Consider the following 19,541-nt stretch of genomic DNA (forward strand, 5'->3'; position numbering starts at 1 on the left):
AAAAAAAATAAATATGAATGATATATATATATATATATATATATATATATATATAGTGACTAGTGTAGGAAAATGACATTTGATATATTTTGAGACATTTAATATATCATGATTAATTATGTTCTTTTATCATACTATGATTAATTCATCATTAGTCCACGACCTTTGGTATATCATGATTAAATCACCATTAATCCATAACCTTTGATATATCATATGACTTTTGATATTTCATGTGACTTTTGAATGTCAATATTCAATGAGTATCAATTTATCATTCATCCATAATTCGTTTTGAGTGAGCCTTTTGAAATGAGTTATCATATGTCTCACAAATAGTTTCAATTTTTCAATAGTGTTTAAGAGTGAGATTTTGATTGGCTTTTCAGGATTAATCACTTTTTTAATCAATTTTTACTTAAAAAGAACGAGAAAAAATATAAAAAGAAAAATACGGTGTGTCAATATGAGGATCCATTTTCTTTCCCAAGTCAATAGACATCAAATTGATGTTAACTCGGTTTAGTTTCAAATTTTTAAGAAGGGTCATGGAATAAAGTTTCTTTGATTAAATAGTTAATTGGACCAAACAAAAATATTTAGGAGCCAATCCCCCGCTGCCTATAAATGTTAGGGGTAAAAATGCATCTTAATTTTTGTTTACAACATTATTATTCTAGGAGCTGCTACTCCCTTATTCATATTTAAATGTCCGATGTACCCTTTTATGCACCTAAAATATGAAAGGAACAGGACATGACGCTTTACTCTTTCCCTTCATTACTTTAAAAAAAATAAAAATCCGTCAATTCCATAATATAAAAAATTGTCATAAATAATTAAACTGCAAATACTGCACTGAAATTGAATGACCTAATGAACAAGAGAGAAGACAATGGACTCCTAAGACAATTGGAGCTAAGTCTAGCAGATTAACTTCCAGCTGCCAGCCCACGGAAACCCAAAAGCCCATGTCAATTCAACACCCAGCAGCTCGAACTGATTCGGTTAGTTAAACCACAAGGAAGAAAGGAAGTAAACAGCAGAACAGCAATTGGAGAAAGCAAAGATGGAAGGCGGAATTGAAGAAGGAGAAGCACAGCTGCCAGCAACCCGAACTCCGCATATAAAAAAACGAGTTCTAAAGAACAAAGCTTTGGCGGTATCTTTCAACGAAAAAGATCTCAGGTACTGTACCATTATGTTGCTTTGCGTTTTAGTTTAATGGATTTAATTTGTTTATTCTTAACGCGATTGGTGAACTGGATCATCTCGGTTTGGTTTGTTAAAGGGATTTTGTAACTGGGTTTCACAAGAGGAAGAAGAAGAGGAGAAAAGAAGCCCAAAAACAGCAAGAAGAGGTCTTGCGGCGCAAGCGCATCGAGGAGCGTAAAAAGGTAGAATTTCTTTTATTTGCCAAATTCCAAAGTTTTTTTGGCCTTTACATCGATAATCTTTAGTATCATTAAGTTTGTGACAGTCAGATAAGAATTCAGGTTTACCATTTTTCAATTTGTTTTATAAGAAGTGACGAGACAGCATAGTTTGACTGCTGATAATTTTGATATGTAAAACCAGTCAGATTGTTAATGGGAATTTGCTTATAATTTAAGGTTGCCAATAAAATTAGTGAGAGTTAAAAAACTTAATCCTCTCTTGCTGTCGCAAGGAAAAAGTCTCCTCAAATTTGTCAGTGATGAACACCCATATAAGATGCATCTAGTTTAACATCATAACTTTCACCGTATCATGTACCTACTGAAATCTTGCATAGCCAAAAAAATAAGGACATTAGGAGAGATAGTTTATTGAAGGAGAAAAGGATTGATGCTGTTGAAACTTTAAAGTCACACATCCTCTTGGATTTGTTTTGCTAATATTTTTGTTGCGTGTGTACCTGTATTTCCGACATAACTGCTTGCTCCTTTAATTGAACAGGATATCTTATATCTTTATTATCCTAAATTATTACTGCCTAACCTGTGCTAGAGGAAACTGGAAAGACAACTTGTTTTATATGGAGGAGCTCCACCACCATCTGATGAAAGCGATGAGGACCACGGAGATGATCAAGATATCGAGACAATCGCATCAGTAAATGGTACTTTTCACAAACTGCAGGCTGATGATATATAATATATGCATCGTACCTGAAAGTTTATTAATTTATTAAGCCTTTAGAATAACTGTATTTCCAGTTGTCGATATCTCTGTCCGTCCTGACTTCGCCAATAGCTAGATTATGGAAATGGTTGGTAACCACTCCATTGAATCAGTGTGGATTCTTGTCATGATATGTGGCACCTTAAAAACATATTGACAAGTTCCTTTGAGGGTTTCTTTCAGTAAATATATTTTTGTCCCTCAGATAGGTTATCTTATAGTTTCTAGAGTAATGTAAAACACAATACGAAAAATCTTAAATAATTACTTTGTACTTGTTAGGGTAATATGAAAATAATTGCTTGGTTGGACCTGGGATCTAGGCCAGAGCCTGGGAACCCAGACTTGATTTTTTGACCAAGCCCATCTGGAAAGACAAGACATATATCCTTACATGAATCTTTTCGAATGGTTAATTAGCCTAACAATATCCCGGATTACCTTAAGGAATTATCATTTGCAAGTCCACCCAAAGAGAATTTGGGCTTGGTTGGATTTTGGGGGTCCAAAGAGAGAAATTGTGTCTGACGTGGATAATTTTATGGTCCCTCAGCCCATGATGAGGTCTACCATAAATGATGGGACCTGAAATAATCTTATGTGATGTGGCTGATTCAGAAGATACTGTTATGTACAAATAATAGCCTGTAATCATGTTAGCTGAGAATATCATTAACAGTGTCTTGGGACACAGTACCGGCTGAAGGCCTAGACTGAGGCCTAGGGCCCCCCAAAAGCAAAGGGGCCTCTAAATTTTTTATATACACGTGGAACAAAAAGGATTGAACTTTTAGACTTGAAGCTAATTTTTAATGTTTAGGAGTCCCGAATTATTATTTGAAAAAAATATGAAACTCTTTTTTGTTTGAATTTCTTAGATTTGAAGCTTAATTGTAATATATAAAGGCCCAATTGTTTCTTTTAGTTTCATTTGTTTGGATCAGATTTGCATCTCACAGTTCATTTCTATAAATTGCATCATTTATTTGAAATTTAGTGATATTTGTTATCTATTATTTTTACATATAATCATAAGAGCATAAATAAAGCGCCATAGTTTTTTTTTTAATTATATTTATTTTAGCAATAATATTAAAAACTTGCTGAGGGCATCCAAAAAGCTTTTTGCTCATTTGTCACTTAACTTTGTTGTTTAATTGGCAAAAGGGACAGTGGAGTATGTCAATGAAGACGTGAAAGTGACTGTGACAACTAGTGAGATCTCCCGAGAAGATGAGGATGGCCAAGGTGGAGTAATGCAGAAAGCAGTGCCGCCAACTGTGACCGGAGTTGAAAAGAGGCACAATTTAGCTGTAAGCAAAAAGAAGCCATTCAAGAAAGTTTCAAAGCACAAGGCGCGGTCGAATACACATAATAAAAGGGACAGAAAGAAGGGAAAGAAAAAGAACAAGAAACGGTAGTTGTGTTCCCACCAATAGGATTGGATTGAAGTTGCTTTTGTACTGGGAGGAATAGAGAACATAACTAGCTAGATTGCTTATACATCATGCTAGGGCATGGGAGATATTGAGATTCTTTCATAGTTTGGCAGTAAAGCTTAGTTGATGGAATACTTATTCTTTTCCAACAATATAATCACTACCAAACAATTTGCTGAATTTTGAATCAGGTTTACTGTAGCAGATTTATCAGTGAATTAATTTTGTATTTCTTTTAAATATAAAATCATGGGAGGCTGGCAGTCATAATGGTCTACGTATATTGTCCTTTCCTCTGTTGTTCTGCAATTGATTATGCATTCTGTTGTGGTCTCATGTTTCATCCCTTGTCTTTGAATGCAATGACTTGTGATCTGAGTGTGAGGGATTGTAGGAATACTGACCAATCTGTTGCTTGCAGAACAGTGAATGACATTATGCACTTCATGCAATAGCATTTTTCTTTTTAATTTTTTCAGTTCTTTTACAATCAAGAACAAATTGATTATGCTTCTTGACTATCAATTGCACGGTAGCTTTTGATAAAAGGAAGAATATATGAAAAAGAACATTAATATGTTCCTGAACATTCATGTAAATTGATAATTTATATTAGGGTACAAGTAGGTTGAGATGGATTGCGGGTTCCACGGCCCGGTGTCCGTGTCGGCACTCCTTAGATGGCACTATTGAGTCGGGATTGACTAACGTCCTTGGTTTATACTTTCAAACATTAATCAGAAAGCGTTTGTAGTCCAACGGTTAGGATAATTGCCTTCCAAGCAATAGACCCGGGTTCGACTCCCGGCAAACGCATTATTTAATTAGAACATTTTGCCATTTCTCTGCTGCCTTCGCCACTCATGCCGTCTTTTTATTCTTTTACCTTTTATGTAATGTAATGTCCATTTTAGGAATCACAAACAAACTTATATTCTTTTGCCTTGTATGTAATGTCCGTACATTAGCAGAGTGTTAAACAACTTAAAATTAGAAGATAGAACCACAAACTGGTGCCACTGCCGTGTGATGCTTTTCTAACTGCTGTTAGCATTAATTATAGTAATTGTAGAGAGCTTTTAATTAGCTTTCTTGGCCCCCGCCATGCTTTAGATGTCTACCAGTTTCCCCTGAGCTGCACATTCTGTTTTCTCTTTATCTTTTTCTATAAATATATTTTTATTTTTAATTTGTATCAAATTGATAAATAATTTTTTAAAATTTATTTAATTCTATATAAATTTCAAACGATGGGTGACTACTATTTTTTTTTTTTTATATAAACGAGTCATATTAATACATATTTTATTTGAAATTAAAATATATTAAAAAATTAACCAATAAAATCGACATAAATTAAAAGAAAGACATACACCGTAAATATTTTATTTGAGAGAAATAACATTAAGCTATCTTTTTTTATCATGTCATAGAGAGCTACGAACAAAGAAATAAAATTAAATTGCATTAGACAAAATGTGTCAAAACAAATGCATTAAATTTTGGAAAAGGTGGTATCATAAATAGATTAAAAGATTGTCCAAATATCAGCTCCCAATTGCTGAAATATTACCCCAACCATTATTGTCATTTAGCAAAAAAAGATATCACGTATCCACATGACTTTATATTTTTAAATTACACTACAAATCACAGCACAAATAGACATAACTAAACAAAAAATGAATTTATATAAAAGATAATCCTGATATTTTTAAAAAATAATATTTTTATTTATTTATTTTTTATTTGTTTTATAGATTATAATTCTCTTTCTTACAATTATTCATCTAAGTATATAAATTGTTATAAATGCCATTCATTAATTTATATAAATATTATTATGTATGACCAATTTTGATATTTTATAGTCTTAGAATATAATTTTTATAATAAATTGAATAATATATATTTTAAATAAATAATACTAAAGTTAGTAACATCAATTAAGGTTTATTTTTTTAATTTTATATATAAATTTTAAAATAATTCTTTTCTATAATAAATAAATAAATTAATAAATTTCAGTTTGGCCAGCCCTCGTGGGAGCAAGTTCTAACATCTATAATTTTAGCAAATTATGTTTTACTATTTTATTTATTTTATACTAATTATCAACTTTTAGTAATTTATTTAGAACAAAGAAAATTACTTAAATTAGATTAATTTATCATGTATAGATATTTGTAATATATACTTTAATTAAAAATTAAAATAAAAAATTAATATTATATTAAATATATAAAAAATTAAAAAATTAAAATCTTCTTAATTTAAAGAAAGATAGTTAGTATAAAATCTATTATATTAATTTATGAAATTTAATTTTTTTAATATATATATTTAATTCTTAATATATATAATTTTTATTTCCGACATATGTACATGATATTTAAATTTATATGTAATTTTATAATTTTTATTATTATTTTATTAATTAATAAGTTACATTCATAATTCAACAGTGATTATAATTTTAAAAAATATATTACTAATATTAAATTAATTTTTTAATTAAATAATAATTAATTTTCTAATTAGATTATAATTATTTTAAAAATAATATACTAATTATATTTTTATAATATATTAATTAATAAATTAGTTTTTAAATTACATAATAATTTTATAATTTTTAAATATTATATTCACTAATAAATTAATATTTTTAATTATATAATAATAATTTATTTTTTAAAAAATAACAATATTAATTATATTGATAATATTAATTTATATAATACTAAAATCTATGAAAAAATATTTTATGTTATTATATTAATAAAAGTAAAAAAATTAGAAAAGCTTTTAAATAAGTAATTTGTTGTTATTTTTTAGAATATTATATTAATATTAAATATTTATATAAATTTAATTTTAAAATAAGGATAATATTGTAATTATAATTAAAGTAATAATAACTGAGAAAACTAAACAAGCAAACCAGTGGTTTCTCCGACAAGAGAACGTAATAATAGCAGGATAATAGATTTTTTATAAAATAAAAATACGGTGGACGCTGACGCTGACACTGACACTGACACATGTGCGCATAATTATAATCCACTATATACTCATACAATCAACCAAAACATACGAGAAAACCAAACCCCCAAAACACCCACGTGCCCCTAATCCTTAATAAAATAGAATAAAAATAAAACCAAAACCCAAGTCCCAAATCCAACGCCTCTAACTTCTCATCTTCTATCTGTGACCTACCCTACAAAAGGGGTACTGTCCTCCTTCGTTCCCCTACGGGGTAAAGAGCCGTCACTGTTGTTGTACTAGTAGTGAATAAGAGCAGAGCACATCAGAAATAGACGACAAAATTCGTGATACAGAATCATCTTTGTTCTTTTCTTTTAACGTCGAAAATTCTTCGCTATTTCCTCGAAATTTCTTATATTCTTACAACATTTAAACAAAATAATGGTCTCTTTTTTCTCTTTAAGGTATCGAATTCGCTTTCTTTTTTTTTTTTGTTTTCCCGCTCGCTTTTGTCTTTCTCTTCGTCTCTCTTCATAAAATTAAAGTTAAAGTGTTCTTTTTTCTTTTTTTTTTTGCCTTTTTAGCTTTTTGTTATTCTCTTTCTATTCTTTTCTATTCGAATTTGGAATTTGGGTTCATTAAATAAGTCTCTGTTTGGTAAATGGATTTGCATTTACCTGTTTAAAATTTTTATTTGGCTTAGCCTGTGTTTTTTCTTTGTTTGTTTACGAGATAGAGAAACTTGGTGTTTTCATTGCAGGTAAATTTGCAAGCTTTACTTTTTTTTATTATTATTTTATTTTATTTCTGGGAAACCAAACAAAAGGGGGTGCTGGGCATTGGTAAAGATGCAAACGAGGTTCATGGAGAGATCAAGTAGTATGGCCCGAGAAAAGAGAGGATTGGATTCAAGCTCTGGTGATGAAGGCCAGCCTGATAAAAAAAGACCTGCTTTAGCTAGGTAAAGTTTATAACTTACATTTAAAGATTTTTTGTTTATAATTCTAACTATTGCAGGTTTATCTTTGATTATGACGTGACTGTTTAAATCAGTTACTTGTTTTAGTTGTAGACGTTTGTCAGTTGATTCACTTAAATCTTTGACTTGGGTTTGAAATTGGAAACTCATTTCTGTTTCTAGGAATCTGTCTTAACCTAACTTCAAATAGTAATCCACGTAAAAGAAAAATGAGTGATATTTCAAACTGAGGGATAAAGAAATCATTTTCCTGGTCAAGCTTTATGTTTTGAGAAAGGTTCTGAAAGCAGAATGCACTAAAAATATATTCTTCTGCTTGCGTTTGATTCTATTCTGATGACTCTGCAATGAAATGAACTTGGTTCTCAGTGTCGGTACCAGACTCTAAACATTGTATTTGATGGTTTTTCCTTTTATTTCTTTTTTCTCATCGTCTCTTTTGGTAATCCTTCTTACCTCTTACTTGCTTTAAAGTTTATTGCATATCGTCTACATTTTTCAATTTCCTTGCAGTGTAATTGTTGAAGCTCTCAAGGTGGATAGTCTGCAGAAACTTTGTTCGTCATTGGAGCCTATTCTTCGAAGAGTTGTAAGATAAATTGGATGGATTCTTGTGTATTTTGTGTTGTTCTAATTACAGTATCTGAAAATACTATTCACAAATTGTTTTCCGACTAATAAGTTTTTAGCCAAGCCTTTTCTTCCTGTAAGTTGCCTTTCCTAAAGCCCTTAATTTACCTTGGAATGGTGAATTAATAAGCCAAAATTAACTGACTTTCAATAAGGCATTTTCTGTGACTTCTTTGCCATGCATGCGACAAGAATCTCCTTTACTGGTTTATACATTTCATGCCTGGTGCTTTAGGAATATTCTTGAGTTTTTAACCATCTTAAATACTGAGCAGGTTAGTGAAGAAGTGGAGCGTGCTTTAGCAAAATTAGGCTCTGCCAAACTTACGGGACGGTATGCAACTTCTTTCTCTACTTGTTTTGAGAAAAGAAAAAACTGAAGTGGCACTTTTATCTTTAGTATACACTGCGTGGGCAAGTTGAAAAAGAAAGATGGCTGAATCAAAATAATTCCTTTTAAAGTTGTCTTGGTAAACTTGCATGGCTTTAACTGTGTTGAGTTATTGGACAACCAAACCATGCTAAGTTTTTACTCCTAACAGAGTCAGATTTGGTGTTGATATTGGTGTTTAGACATTATGGATGTTCTTGATGCCATTGGCAGCATTATTGCATACTCAACTCAACTAAGCCTTAAACCCAAATTAATTGGGGTTGGCTATATGGATTCTCTTTCTTTATTCTGAATGATTTTGGGCTACATCTTCTGCATTTTTGTATAGTGAGTAATATATTTTCTGTGATGCGGTATAGTTGGTTTTCAATGTTTGGCGTCATCTCTGGATAAGTTAAATTGCCATGATGCTTGAACTTTCTCCCGTTACATTCCTGTACCACGTTAATCAATCTAACTCTGGGTAGATCCTTTTCTACTCTGTTCATTCATCAATGGCGGCGTATGGCTCTTTAGCCAGCCTAAATCAACGGGATCAATTTCCTGATGCCAGATATCCTTTCTACTATTCTCATGCAATCATTTTTCTGCTAGTTAGAGAGGATTGTAGAGGGTCATAATTTGTGCATTAGAGGGTATGCGCTATGCAGTTTGTTGATTTTGAATTAATTGTATGCATAAAGCATGACTGATTTTGTTTCTCTAATGTTTGAGAAAATGCAGGTCTTCTCCTAAATGTATTGGAGGGCCTGATGGAAGAAACTTGCAATTGCACTTCAGGTCCAGGTTGTCCCTCCCTCTCTTTACTGGTGGGAAAGTAGAAGGAGAGCAGGGTGCTGCTGTCCATATTGTGTTGATTGATGCAAACACAGGACATGTTGTGACATCGGGTCCTGAATCCTCAGTGAAATTGGATGTAATTGTTCTTGAAGGTGATTTTAATAATGAAGATGATGATAATTGGACTCCAGAAGAATTTGACTCTCATGTAGTTAAAGAGCGTGAGGGTAAGAGGCCACTTCTAACTGGGGACCTGCAAGTGACACTGAAAGAAGGTGTAGGAACTCTCGGCGAGCTGACATTTACTGACAACTCAAGCTGGATAAGAAGCAGAAAGTTCAGATTAGGTTTGAAGGTTGCCCCAGGCTTTTGTGATGCGATTCGTATACGTGAAGCAAAAACTGACGCCTTCACTGTTAAGGATCACCGAGGAGAATGTGAGCTCATTATTGTTGCTTCAAGCTATTCCAGATTTCATGTCTGTACCCTTTTAGCTTGTTTTATTTTACCTGAAAGTTCCTAAATCTGCTTTTCTTTTTCCCCATCCCTCTTCTTTTATTTGTTTCCTCACAGTATACAAGAAGCACTATCCACCGGCATTACATGATGAGGTATGGAGATTGGAAAAGATTGGCAAGGATGGATCTTTCCACAAGAGGCTGAATAAAGCTGGGATATTTACTGTTGAAGACTTCTTAAGACTCGTGGTTAGAGACTCCCAGAGATTGCGCAATGTAAGAATGCAGTTTGGTTGTGAAATTCCAACTTTAATCCATCAATTATTGGTTGTGATTTATTCTATCATGAATCCATTTCTTGCAGATTCTTGGAAGTGGCATGTCAAATAAGATGTGGGATGTTCTTGTAGAGCATGCAAAGACTTGTGTTCTCAGTGGGAAACTTTATGTGTACTATCCCGAGGATGAAAAGAATGTTGGTGTTGTTTTCAACAATATCTATGAGCTAAGTGGCTTAATTGCTACTGGGCAGTACTATTCAGTGGAATCTCTTTCCGACAATCAGAAGGTAAGTGATTCTGCAGTTTTGGTCATTGCAATTGATGTTGCATAATTTAATGCCATTATCATTTTGTTAGTATGCTCTCAGAAAACCAAGTCTAAAACCAACAAAATTTTAAGGACAAAATGATGATGTACTGAGAACTTTGTGAATTATTTGTCTTCTGCAGGTTTATGTGGATGGATTGGTGAAGAAGGCATATGAAAATTGGATGCATGTCATAGAGTATGATGGCAAAACACTCCTAGACTTTAAGCAGAATGAGAACATAGTTGCTTCCCAAACTGACAATCCAATTTGTCAAGAAGATTTTTTGAACTCTTATGATCATCAGGTTACTTTACCAACGCTATCAGTTCCAGTTCCTCCAGAGCAGCCTGCTATGGATTCAGGTCCTACAGTTGGAGGTACATAGAGTTCAGAATCATCATATCACGTATTAATCACATAGAAAGTAGTTGGTTAGCATGATGAGCTGTTCTATGCTTCTTCACATATTTGGTTGCTGACTATGTGAACGTTGCTCTGTCTCTAGGTTATAATAATAATATGGCTGCAAGATTCTCAATGCAAGCACAGAATGAAAATATCAATACGCCTTTTCAATTTGATGCTGCTTCAATGCCTCTACAGAACCCTTTACCGAGTACTTCGCAGCAAAATCAGTTTTCAAGAAGTGACAGTTTACTGGCGCTTGCTCCACCGCAATCATCTACATCGAGCTTCCAAGGTGTCTGTACACCAAATGTTACTTCATATAGGGGATCTGAGGACTTCTTCCCAGAGGAGGATCTTCGAGTGAGAAGTAATGAGATGCTTGAAAATGACGATATGCAGCACCTTCTTCGTATCTTCAACATGGGAGGTCAGGGCCTTTCCTCCCTTAATATGGGTGAAGATGGGTACCCTTACCCGTCATCATATGTACCTGCCCCATCTCCAAACTACAGTTTCGGTGATGATCAATCTCGTTCATCTGGCAAAGCAGTCATTGGATGGCTAAAGCTCAAGGCTGCTCTAAGATGGGGCATCTTTGTCAGGAAGAGAGCTGCTGAAAGGCGGGCACAGCTTATAGAGTTGGATGATCCCTAAAATTTGGCCTGTGGCCAGGTTTCGGTAATCAACTTTCTGAATTCCTGCAAGTTCCTCTCTAACTCGATTAGAGACTGGTTATCAGTTTGCATGACTGGCTAGAGTCATTTTATTCGAGGTCCTGCTGTATAATCCTCGCATTTGGTGACCGCCGTCACTGTAGAGTTTTTTGCTGTATAGTTAGCATATATGATCTCTTAACAGTTGTTCTATAGTTACCTTCTTGGCAAAGATGATTGACAGGGCTGTTTAATTGGTGGAATTCTCTATTGTGTCGGTGGAGAAACGTCTTATCTTAGTAGGGCACTTCCTGAAGCAAGGAAAGCTTAGCATGGGCATTTTAATTTCCGCATTTTTAGAAAGTAGATAGGGTAGAATCTGAGGCTACTTTTAGCCACGATTGGCTAGTACATTTTATATATGCTCTGTGTCATTCGAGGTACAACATGAACGAATGGCGTATGATTGTTGTTCCTTTGTAACATTAAAATAATTGCTGGTTGTAGAGACGAAGTACCTGTTCAAATCTATTCTCTTTCAGTTTATTTATTAGTTAAACTAGCAGCAACGACCTCTGGTACCTACTGGTATGGCAGGAACCAATTGGTTATGAACATCGCAGGATGCTGCTTTTCGCAAATCCCACGTGCAACCGGGCGGGTGGGATGGGCAGCTCACCACTTCAATTTCACATAGGCCCGGGCCAAGGCTATTGGAGGAGCCCGACACGGTCAGAGATGCAGCAATGATATTATCAGTGTAAATATGAAAATATAAAAACATTAGATAGCTTGGAACAAAATGAAAGTTGAGTTATGATACTTTAGTGCTACATATTGAAGTTTAATCACCAATAGCTATTAGCTACAATCGTCCTCTTCAATCTTCTTCAAATCTTCATCACTTACCCCCTTGGTACCTTTGACCACAATGCATGATCCTCAACTTCTGTAGATAGGCTTCCAATAGCTGCTTTACCAGAGCTTGTGTAGTATAACCGTATAATTAGGAAAATAAAAATGGATTAAATTACAGAGTTGATACATGGAGCTGAATGTGAAACTCATGAAACAGCAGACTGTTCCAGAACACAGGGATTAATTCACCCACAGGCAGAAGAGGACAGTCATTCTATTTCTGGAACTTCATCTTCATCTTCCTCCAGGATGTAAACCAAGGCACGCTTTCTTGTAGCAAAGACGCAAGCTACCCCTCTAGATGCTGTTGCAGAGAATTTTGACAAAAGGTTATGGGATTTTCAGTTCTATACTTTAGTTTGGGTGAAATGATGCAAATTAACTGTCCTATGGAAAGGGAAAATCAGAAGTCATGAATGCAATAGGCATCGCCGCTTTGAGGACCTAATCAGTTGTAAATTTCAAGCACAAGAAAACATGGAGTCGATGCAGAATCTGTTTGGAGATTAAGCATATGAACATGAAGGCCCTTTTGAAAAATAAGCAACTGACCATGAGGAAAGCTTACCACTAACTGCCAAGGGAGCAATAACAGAATGAGGTATGCAGCGGACCTTTTCGTTCTCCATTTGTAGTTGCACAGAGGAATCCTAAACGTCCAATACATATAGAAGTGAGTTTATATTTCAGATTCTGTACAGAGTATATTATATTCAAGTCATAGAAGTTACCTTAAGTTGATCTAATCTCCAGATGTTCAGAGAACTTGATCTTGATATAGAAACAAACGGAAGCTCACTAGCTTGCACAACCATCATACAGGCATCTCCAGAGCTTTCAGATGATGTTGCAATCGCATTTAATAGCAAGACTATTTGACTATCCTGTTTAAATAATATAGGTTACACAGCGTCCCCCCAGGGGAAGTCTAAAGGTCACAGTAAATTCTGATATTTCACCTTATATAAAGAGAGATCAACACAGTTATAACCAGCAGGTATAGACAACAATACAGCTTCCAACGAAGTATAGCCCTTCCTTATATTACTCAAATCATGCATAAAACCTCTCATTATGCCGATATGATTTGAAATATTTGAAGAAGGTTCCTTCGGCACTTGGAAGCATATGTAATCAACAAGGCTTTGTTCATAAGTTTGGTGAACTGAAACAGATTGGGAAACCTCCTACAAGACATTGGAAAAAGAAAGGATACTCTTAAGTTCCTCATTGGCTAAGAGATAGCAACTTAAAGTAGTTTATCCCAGGAAAAAGAGACTGCCTACCTCATAGTATGATATTGACAGAGGAATTTTCATGGCTGTAGATGCTGGGGAAGATGAAAGTGGAAATAGTGGCAGCAAATCATTGCAAATTATTTTTCTTGAAATTGTAGTGAAGGGCATCTGAAACGCCTCCTTGAAGCTAACGTTTTGGAGCCATAATTTGTATGGAAAGTCAAAAAACAGTTAACAAAGATGAAACTCTAAAATTACACTATGATGTCCCATTGTATGCTGTAAGCTAACTGTACTTAGTTTTGATTTGCTTGATGAAATAAATTAGTTTCACTTGTCTATTCAATCCTCAACAATGCTATTGACATTTTTAAGATTTTTTAACTTTGGTAGCCTTAAAAGGGAACTTTGTAATATTCAATGTTAACATCTATGTCAACATACTATTTGTATTTACAATGGAACTTCTCCACCACACGATTTACTTGTCTATAAATTAGGCAACAAAAGAAGAAATGAAGATATACCTAGACTCCATTTGTTGAAATTCTTCAGCTAATGTCCTTTGCAGATATTTGCAATCTGAAAATCCTCCAAACTGAACTAATTCTTTAACTCTTTGCATGGTTTCCCTGAAAATTTTTGCAACATCAAATTAGTTGAAGAATCAAAATTGGTACTGTGCTCCAACCTCAGATTGTTGGTGAGAAAAAATAAAACGGAAAAAACATGCATAAGTGTATATGAGGTAGTACAATGACTTTCAGTTGAATACATAGCTTACAAGTCAACTTCAATATCATGGCCAACTTCAGTTAGTTCCAGCAGCTGCCTAACCGGATCTTGATCGTATAAGAATTTTAAGAATATGACAACGAGTTCACTGCCAAAAGTGCAAAAGTTTGACCGCAAAACTGATTATGGTACCCAACTGAACAGCAAGAAGATGAATGAAAGAAAAACCTGCTGTACGGCAGAAGCTGATCGCTTGGTTCTTGCATAAGTAGCTTTATACATTTAAGAAGCCAACTGAAGAAATTTGAAAACTGAAAAAGAACAAAAGATACTAGAGCTGAAACAAAATAATCAGCAAGTATTTTTGACTGATTGTTTGCAATAAACTACTTGCAAAAACAAGTTATTTTAACTGATTGTTCGCGATCAACAGCCAATAAAGCAATCCTAAAAGTTTGCTAAAAGGAATCTCATCTTCAAGAATATGGGTTCAAACAAAGTAGTACAAAGTAAAATAGCTGACTTTAATTAATTCAGAAGTTTAGGTCCTTTTGATCACCATTTCTCTTGAGGTTGAAGAAAAATAATCTAGTAGTTTCACTAGCTCTAGAAAAATTAATAGAGTTTTGATTCCTCAAATCGCAGTACCTGTTGCTCCACAGATGAGAGTACCCTCATAAACCGTTCAATTTGTACTAGTATCATGCCAGATTTTTCTGTTGCATTATCGATAAGCATCTCATCTAAACCAATACCTTGGTAGCGTGCCCGCCATCTTGAAAGACCTCTTAGTTCTCCCATCCTGAAAGCAACAATTTCTGCAGCAGGCTGGGGAATAAATAATTATCCCTCAGTTTTTACTCAAACCTCTTGGTATAAGGAACAGAACAAAACAAAACCATACGAGGCAGACTAAAATTTGTCAAGAGCAAATGCTAACAGAACTAGATAGCAATGAGAAAATAAACAGAAAACATATAAGCCTTAAACATGAAGTCTGCTTTAGAATTTTGCAAGAGAAGTAAAAGGCACATATCAACAGCTAGTTAACCATGTAACAATATGATTTGAAATAACAAACATATAAGACTTTAAGCCTATAGAAATTACCCTTTCAGTTAGGATTGGAAGAACAAAAAGCTATAATGCCATTCATGAGGGAGATTCATAAATTTGACATTGCTAAGAACAAAAGAATAACAATATGGTGAATTTTCTGAAAGAACTACATTATTTTAGTTCAAAGGAAAGCTAAAATAATCATGCATATAAATTATATGGCAGTAACACATATTTTGTATAGATGTATGGATGTGTTATCTATATATACATATGTTCAATAGATTATTGCACCCCAACCAGTAACACTCATTTTTATGTGAATTCCTGAATGCATATGATGTCTATCACTGAAAGAGTTCAATATACATGCCATCAGAGCTTCTGTTATACCCAAATCCTGAATCCGGTAACTGATCCATCCAATATGAAGTACTGCCTAACCTAAGGTACTGTAGAAAGGACTTTTATTTAATACCACATTAACCGCATAAAACAAATTCAAACAGTGCCCACCTGCATATGATCAAGAACAATACGCTGAAGTTCTTTTCCAGCACCACAAACAACTTTTGAAACACGCTTGACACCCTGTCAACCATGAAGAAAAGAAAAATAAAAAAAGAATGGAATGAATACTATAATCATGAGGCAAATAGATAAGGGCAAGCTTACCAATTCACCAAGACTATTAACCAGAAATTGATGTATTGCTGGACTAGTGCGAGCACCACCTAAAAGGCTCAGAAACTCCTCCTGGGGAGAAGACTCTAGGGCTATATGAAAGCAGTAGAAACCAGTAAATGGGACGGCAGACCTAATAGGAAATACAACCAATTAAATGATATATATTAGTTGTTACCAGCAATTACCATGGTCGTTAATCAAAGTAGATAGAGAACCAAACTTCTCATGAAACATGCGCATGGCATCTGACCACTGCTTTGACATAACTGATAATGATGCCCGGATAACCTCAGTTAATTCCTCAATGTTAGAAGCTTGTTGGGCCAACTGATGGAGTTCGTTTTTCCTAAAACGACAGGAAAATCAATCACAAGAACATTAATAGCAAGTACAAGTATTCTTCGAGGTTAGAACATTGGAATTTGGTGATGAATGAAATAGTGGTCAGGGAGCACAAAGCAGAGAAAATCCCAATAACTCAAAACCAAATGTCTAGTTTTACAGACAACCAGTGAGTGACTACACTTTTTTTTTTTTTTGATAACTTACCTCTTAAAAAATATAGAAGTATCAAGCACTAAACTATGTGAGCCATGCCCAGTCATTTGACTTTCTCTTGATTCAACCATATTTTCACTGAATTCTCCTGAGCACATGACAATCAAATGACAAAGGTCTTTTGACAAAGCAACCTAATGACAACAAATATGCACATATGAACATCACCTTGCCTTAGTAGAATTAAACTATTAAGAATGAGCACATAGAGCAAGGCATACCTTGTAAATGGATGCATTCATAAGCTGGCAAGTTGATTGCTTATCCACAAGTGGAGTAGAAACAGAAAAGTTGTGTATATTCTGCATTAATTTTGCACATATAGCAAATTGCCAAATTCACAAGTTCAAGATTAGGGAAAAGAAAAACATAGCAGATTTAAGTGGCAGGTTGAAGATCATGATTAAAAACTCATTATCTTAATCAGTAGACAAATAAAATGACTTGCTGATTTAAGAATAAAATGCTGAAAGCAATAAAAAGACATATGGATAGCATTTATGCTTGCAGTGATACCTTATAGCATGAATTTCTTAGAATAAATAAAAAATATACGGGAAAAGATAAAATAATTCATGCCTAAGTGAACCAGTCAATGAATTCACGAATGCTCATCTTAAATTAACCCCCATCCTAGTGCCTGTGTTTGTACTTATACAAGTAGTTGTAACCCGGATTTAGTACAAGGTCATAGCTATTTGCACAGGTCATACACTGTCAAATTTATCATCAATCCTATACCAGTCTCTCAAACCAAATTTCAAATATGATTAGAAGCAAGCTGATAAACGTAGGCTAGAATTCCACTAGGTTCAACAATTTTGGGATACAGTTAAAAAGCAGACAGTTATGAAGAGAAAGAATGATACAGATAAATGACTCACAATTTGTCCTATTGGAAAAATTCCAAATATACTAAAGCAAATACTTCCATCTTTGTCTGCACTGCACAGAATATTAAAGCGTTGGTAAGAAGAACTTGATAACTCTTGATAAGAATCTTCACTGCCATCCATGAAACCAGTATCTCCAGATACCACACCAGGCATCCGAGGGGGCTTTGGAGCAGGAGGGAAGAAACGAGAAGTGCGATCTTCATATGTCAAGTAGTTACACAAATCATCCTGAACCAAATTCGAATAATGATTGGGGATGATAGTAAATCGTTGCTCATTGGAGAAGAGGGAAAAAGAAAGAAAGATTAACTCAGTTGAAAAATGTAATAAGGCAGCGCATGATTATGAAACGTATCAATGTTTTCAACTATGATTACTTGAGTGGATATATATTTCAAATAAGGGAACAAAGACTTAATTTTGAAAAATCTAATCCCTATGCATAGCCAATGAAATAAGAAGGGCACCAACTTTATTCACTAGTCCATCTTCCTCCCAGTTAAGACACACAACCGCAACAGTATGAGACCTCAAGCTTCTCAATAATTTCCCATTCTGCATGATATACAAGGACAGGATTAGAGAAGCACAATAATCAAGATAACAAATAACGAAGAAAATGCAAAGGAGTATAACAATGCTTATGGGCACATCCGAGATTGAATACAAATATTGGTATAGAGAGAGGGAAAAGAAAGCAACAAAAGAAAACAAAAAATTAAAACCCAGAAAAAATAACTGCAATTACTTAAGTGCGTTTAATCTATATCACAATATACACGAGCTTAAGAAATTTGTCAACAAAACCTATAAATTCTAAATTTAGTACAGAAAAGCATATTCACCTCAACATCATGCAAGGAAATGGTTCCATCTTCAAGTCCAACAGCTATTGCTTTACCATCAGGATGCCAGCACAACGATGTGATGCAACCTCCTAATAAAAAATTGTAAATTAAAAAAAAGAAATCATGAAAAGGCCTTGTAGCCTAATTCAAAAGTCCATTCGTACAATGATAAATTAAATAAAGTAGACAGCATAATAAAACATTTTTATGAAATCTAAATAATAGGAATATCAGCCAAACAGATTAGACATTGTGTATAAAACTTACCAGGGGAAATAGTCCATAAGCGCTGCCAATTGAAACGATGGAGTAAAATCTTAGAATCCTCAGTTACCATAGCCAGTAAGTCCTTCTCTGGATTCCATTCCGCAATTTTAATCTGTGAATAGAATAAATATTACTATAATGTGCACTGAAGTACACACATAACGCATCAATTGAGAAGTTAGAGATCCGTTAAAACCTGAGAGGCGACTGGTTTGTCAAATTGAAGCTGAAATGGAAGCACTCGCTGCTCGTCATCGGTTTCCATTGCCGACAAACAGCCGCCGATGGCAACAGCGCCGTGAAGTACTATTATTATGATGAGTAGAGGGAAGAGCTACCTGCTAGCTACCAGTACCTGAAGAGAACAAAGGGTGACCCTTTAAATTTTTTGAAAATTTTTATTAAACTATTTTGGATTTAAAGTATTTTTGTTCTAAGATATTATATTTTTTTTTTTTGGCATTTTTAGCAATGTCTGACACTTAATAAATAACGGTTAAGTTACATTTTGTTGCCAATTGACACATAATATTTATTGTTATTTCAATCAATATGCATTTATTAATAGTATTGCAATTTAATGTTGCTTGCTATTAATTATATTTATAAAGTACAAAATCATAAAATATAAACCTCAAATTTCAAAGTAGAATTCCATTAAAATTTAGAGTATTTTAGTGAAATTTTTTCTGAATTTTTCTTTTTTATTTAGAGAAATAATTATTAAGATGGTGCTTTGGTATTTTAATTTTTTTTATTTCATCAATTGTCTAAACCCAAAACATATAGTACATCTAAGTATTTTCGACCGATTGAGACTTACCGAATAAATAAGTTTCTCTCTATTT

At 33.9% G+C, this 19,541-nt stretch overlaps 3 protein-coding genes and 1 non-coding gene across 5 annotated transcripts; 3 read left to right on the top strand and 1 right to left on the bottom strand.

Moving 5' to 3' along the window:
- The first annotated feature begins 817 nt into the window (after window positions 1–817).
- LOC8289826 (ribosomal RNA-processing protein 17) lies at window positions 818–3,782 on the top strand. The gene is made up of 4 exons (XM_002524629.4): window positions 818–1,188; window positions 1,292–1,397; window positions 1,990–2,101; window positions 3,331–3,782. The coding sequence occupies exons 1-4, from the start codon at window positions 1,070–1,072 to the stop codon at window positions 3,582–3,584; spliced, it is 591 nt and encodes a 196-aa protein (XP_002524675.1). The 5' UTR covers window positions 818–1,069; the 3' UTR covers window positions 3,585–3,782.
- Window positions 3,783–4,346: 564 nt separating this feature from the next.
- TRNAG-UCC lies at window positions 4,347–4,418 on the top strand. The gene has a single exon. It is a non-coding gene; the product is annotated as a tRNA-Gly (tRNA).
- Window positions 4,419–6,739: 2,321 nt separating this feature from the next.
- Window positions 6,740–12,033, top strand: LOC8275403 (calmodulin-binding protein 60 D). 2 transcript variants are annotated; one of them, XM_048373886.1, is made up of 9 exons: window positions 6,740–7,057; window positions 7,354–7,554; window positions 8,086–8,161; window positions 8,478–8,536; window positions 9,320–9,813; window positions 9,950–10,110; window positions 10,199–10,402; window positions 10,566–10,803; window positions 10,932–12,033. In XM_048373886.1, exons 2-9 carry the CDS (start codon window positions 7,442–7,444, stop codon window positions 11,486–11,488), a joined length of 1,902 nt encoding a protein of 633 aa, XP_048229843.1. In that variant the 5' UTR covers window positions 6,740–7,057; window positions 7,354–7,441; the 3' UTR covers window positions 11,489–12,033. The 2 variants fall into 2 exon arrangements, with proteins under 2 accessions (XP_048229843.1, XP_015578176.1); XM_015722690.3 differs by having other exon boundaries at window positions 6,740–7,554.
- A 215-nt stretch (window positions 12,034–12,248) lies between these two features.
- Window positions 12,249–19,268, bottom strand: LOC8289828 (anaphase-promoting complex subunit 4). Its single transcript, XM_015722689.3, has 19 exons — window positions 18,890–19,268; window positions 18,694–18,805; window positions 18,424–18,515; window positions 18,050–18,133; window positions 17,567–17,806; window positions 16,904–16,984; window positions 16,674–16,816; window positions 16,310–16,470; window positions 16,113–16,213; window positions 15,954–16,028; window positions 15,027–15,206; window positions 14,607–14,689; window positions 14,428–14,526; window positions 14,171–14,275; window positions 13,692–13,830; window positions 13,365–13,592; window positions 13,137–13,289; window positions 12,974–13,055; window positions 12,249–12,709 (listed from the first exon to the last, which is right to left on the bottom strand). The coding sequence occupies exons 1-19, from the start codon at window positions 18,956–18,958 to the stop codon at window positions 12,615–12,617; spliced, it is 2,322 nt and encodes a 773-aa protein (XP_015578175.1). The 5' UTR covers window positions 18,959–19,268; the 3' UTR covers window positions 12,249–12,614.
- Between the last annotated feature and the right edge of the window lie 273 nt (window positions 19,269–19,541).

Source organism: Ricinus communis, chromosome 5 (assembly GCF_019578655.1).
Source record: "Ricinus communis isolate WT05 ecotype wild-type chromosome 5, ASM1957865v1, whole genome shotgun sequence".
Classification (NCBI taxonomy): domain Eukaryota; kingdom Viridiplantae; phylum Streptophyta; class Magnoliopsida; order Malpighiales; family Euphorbiaceae; genus Ricinus; species Ricinus communis.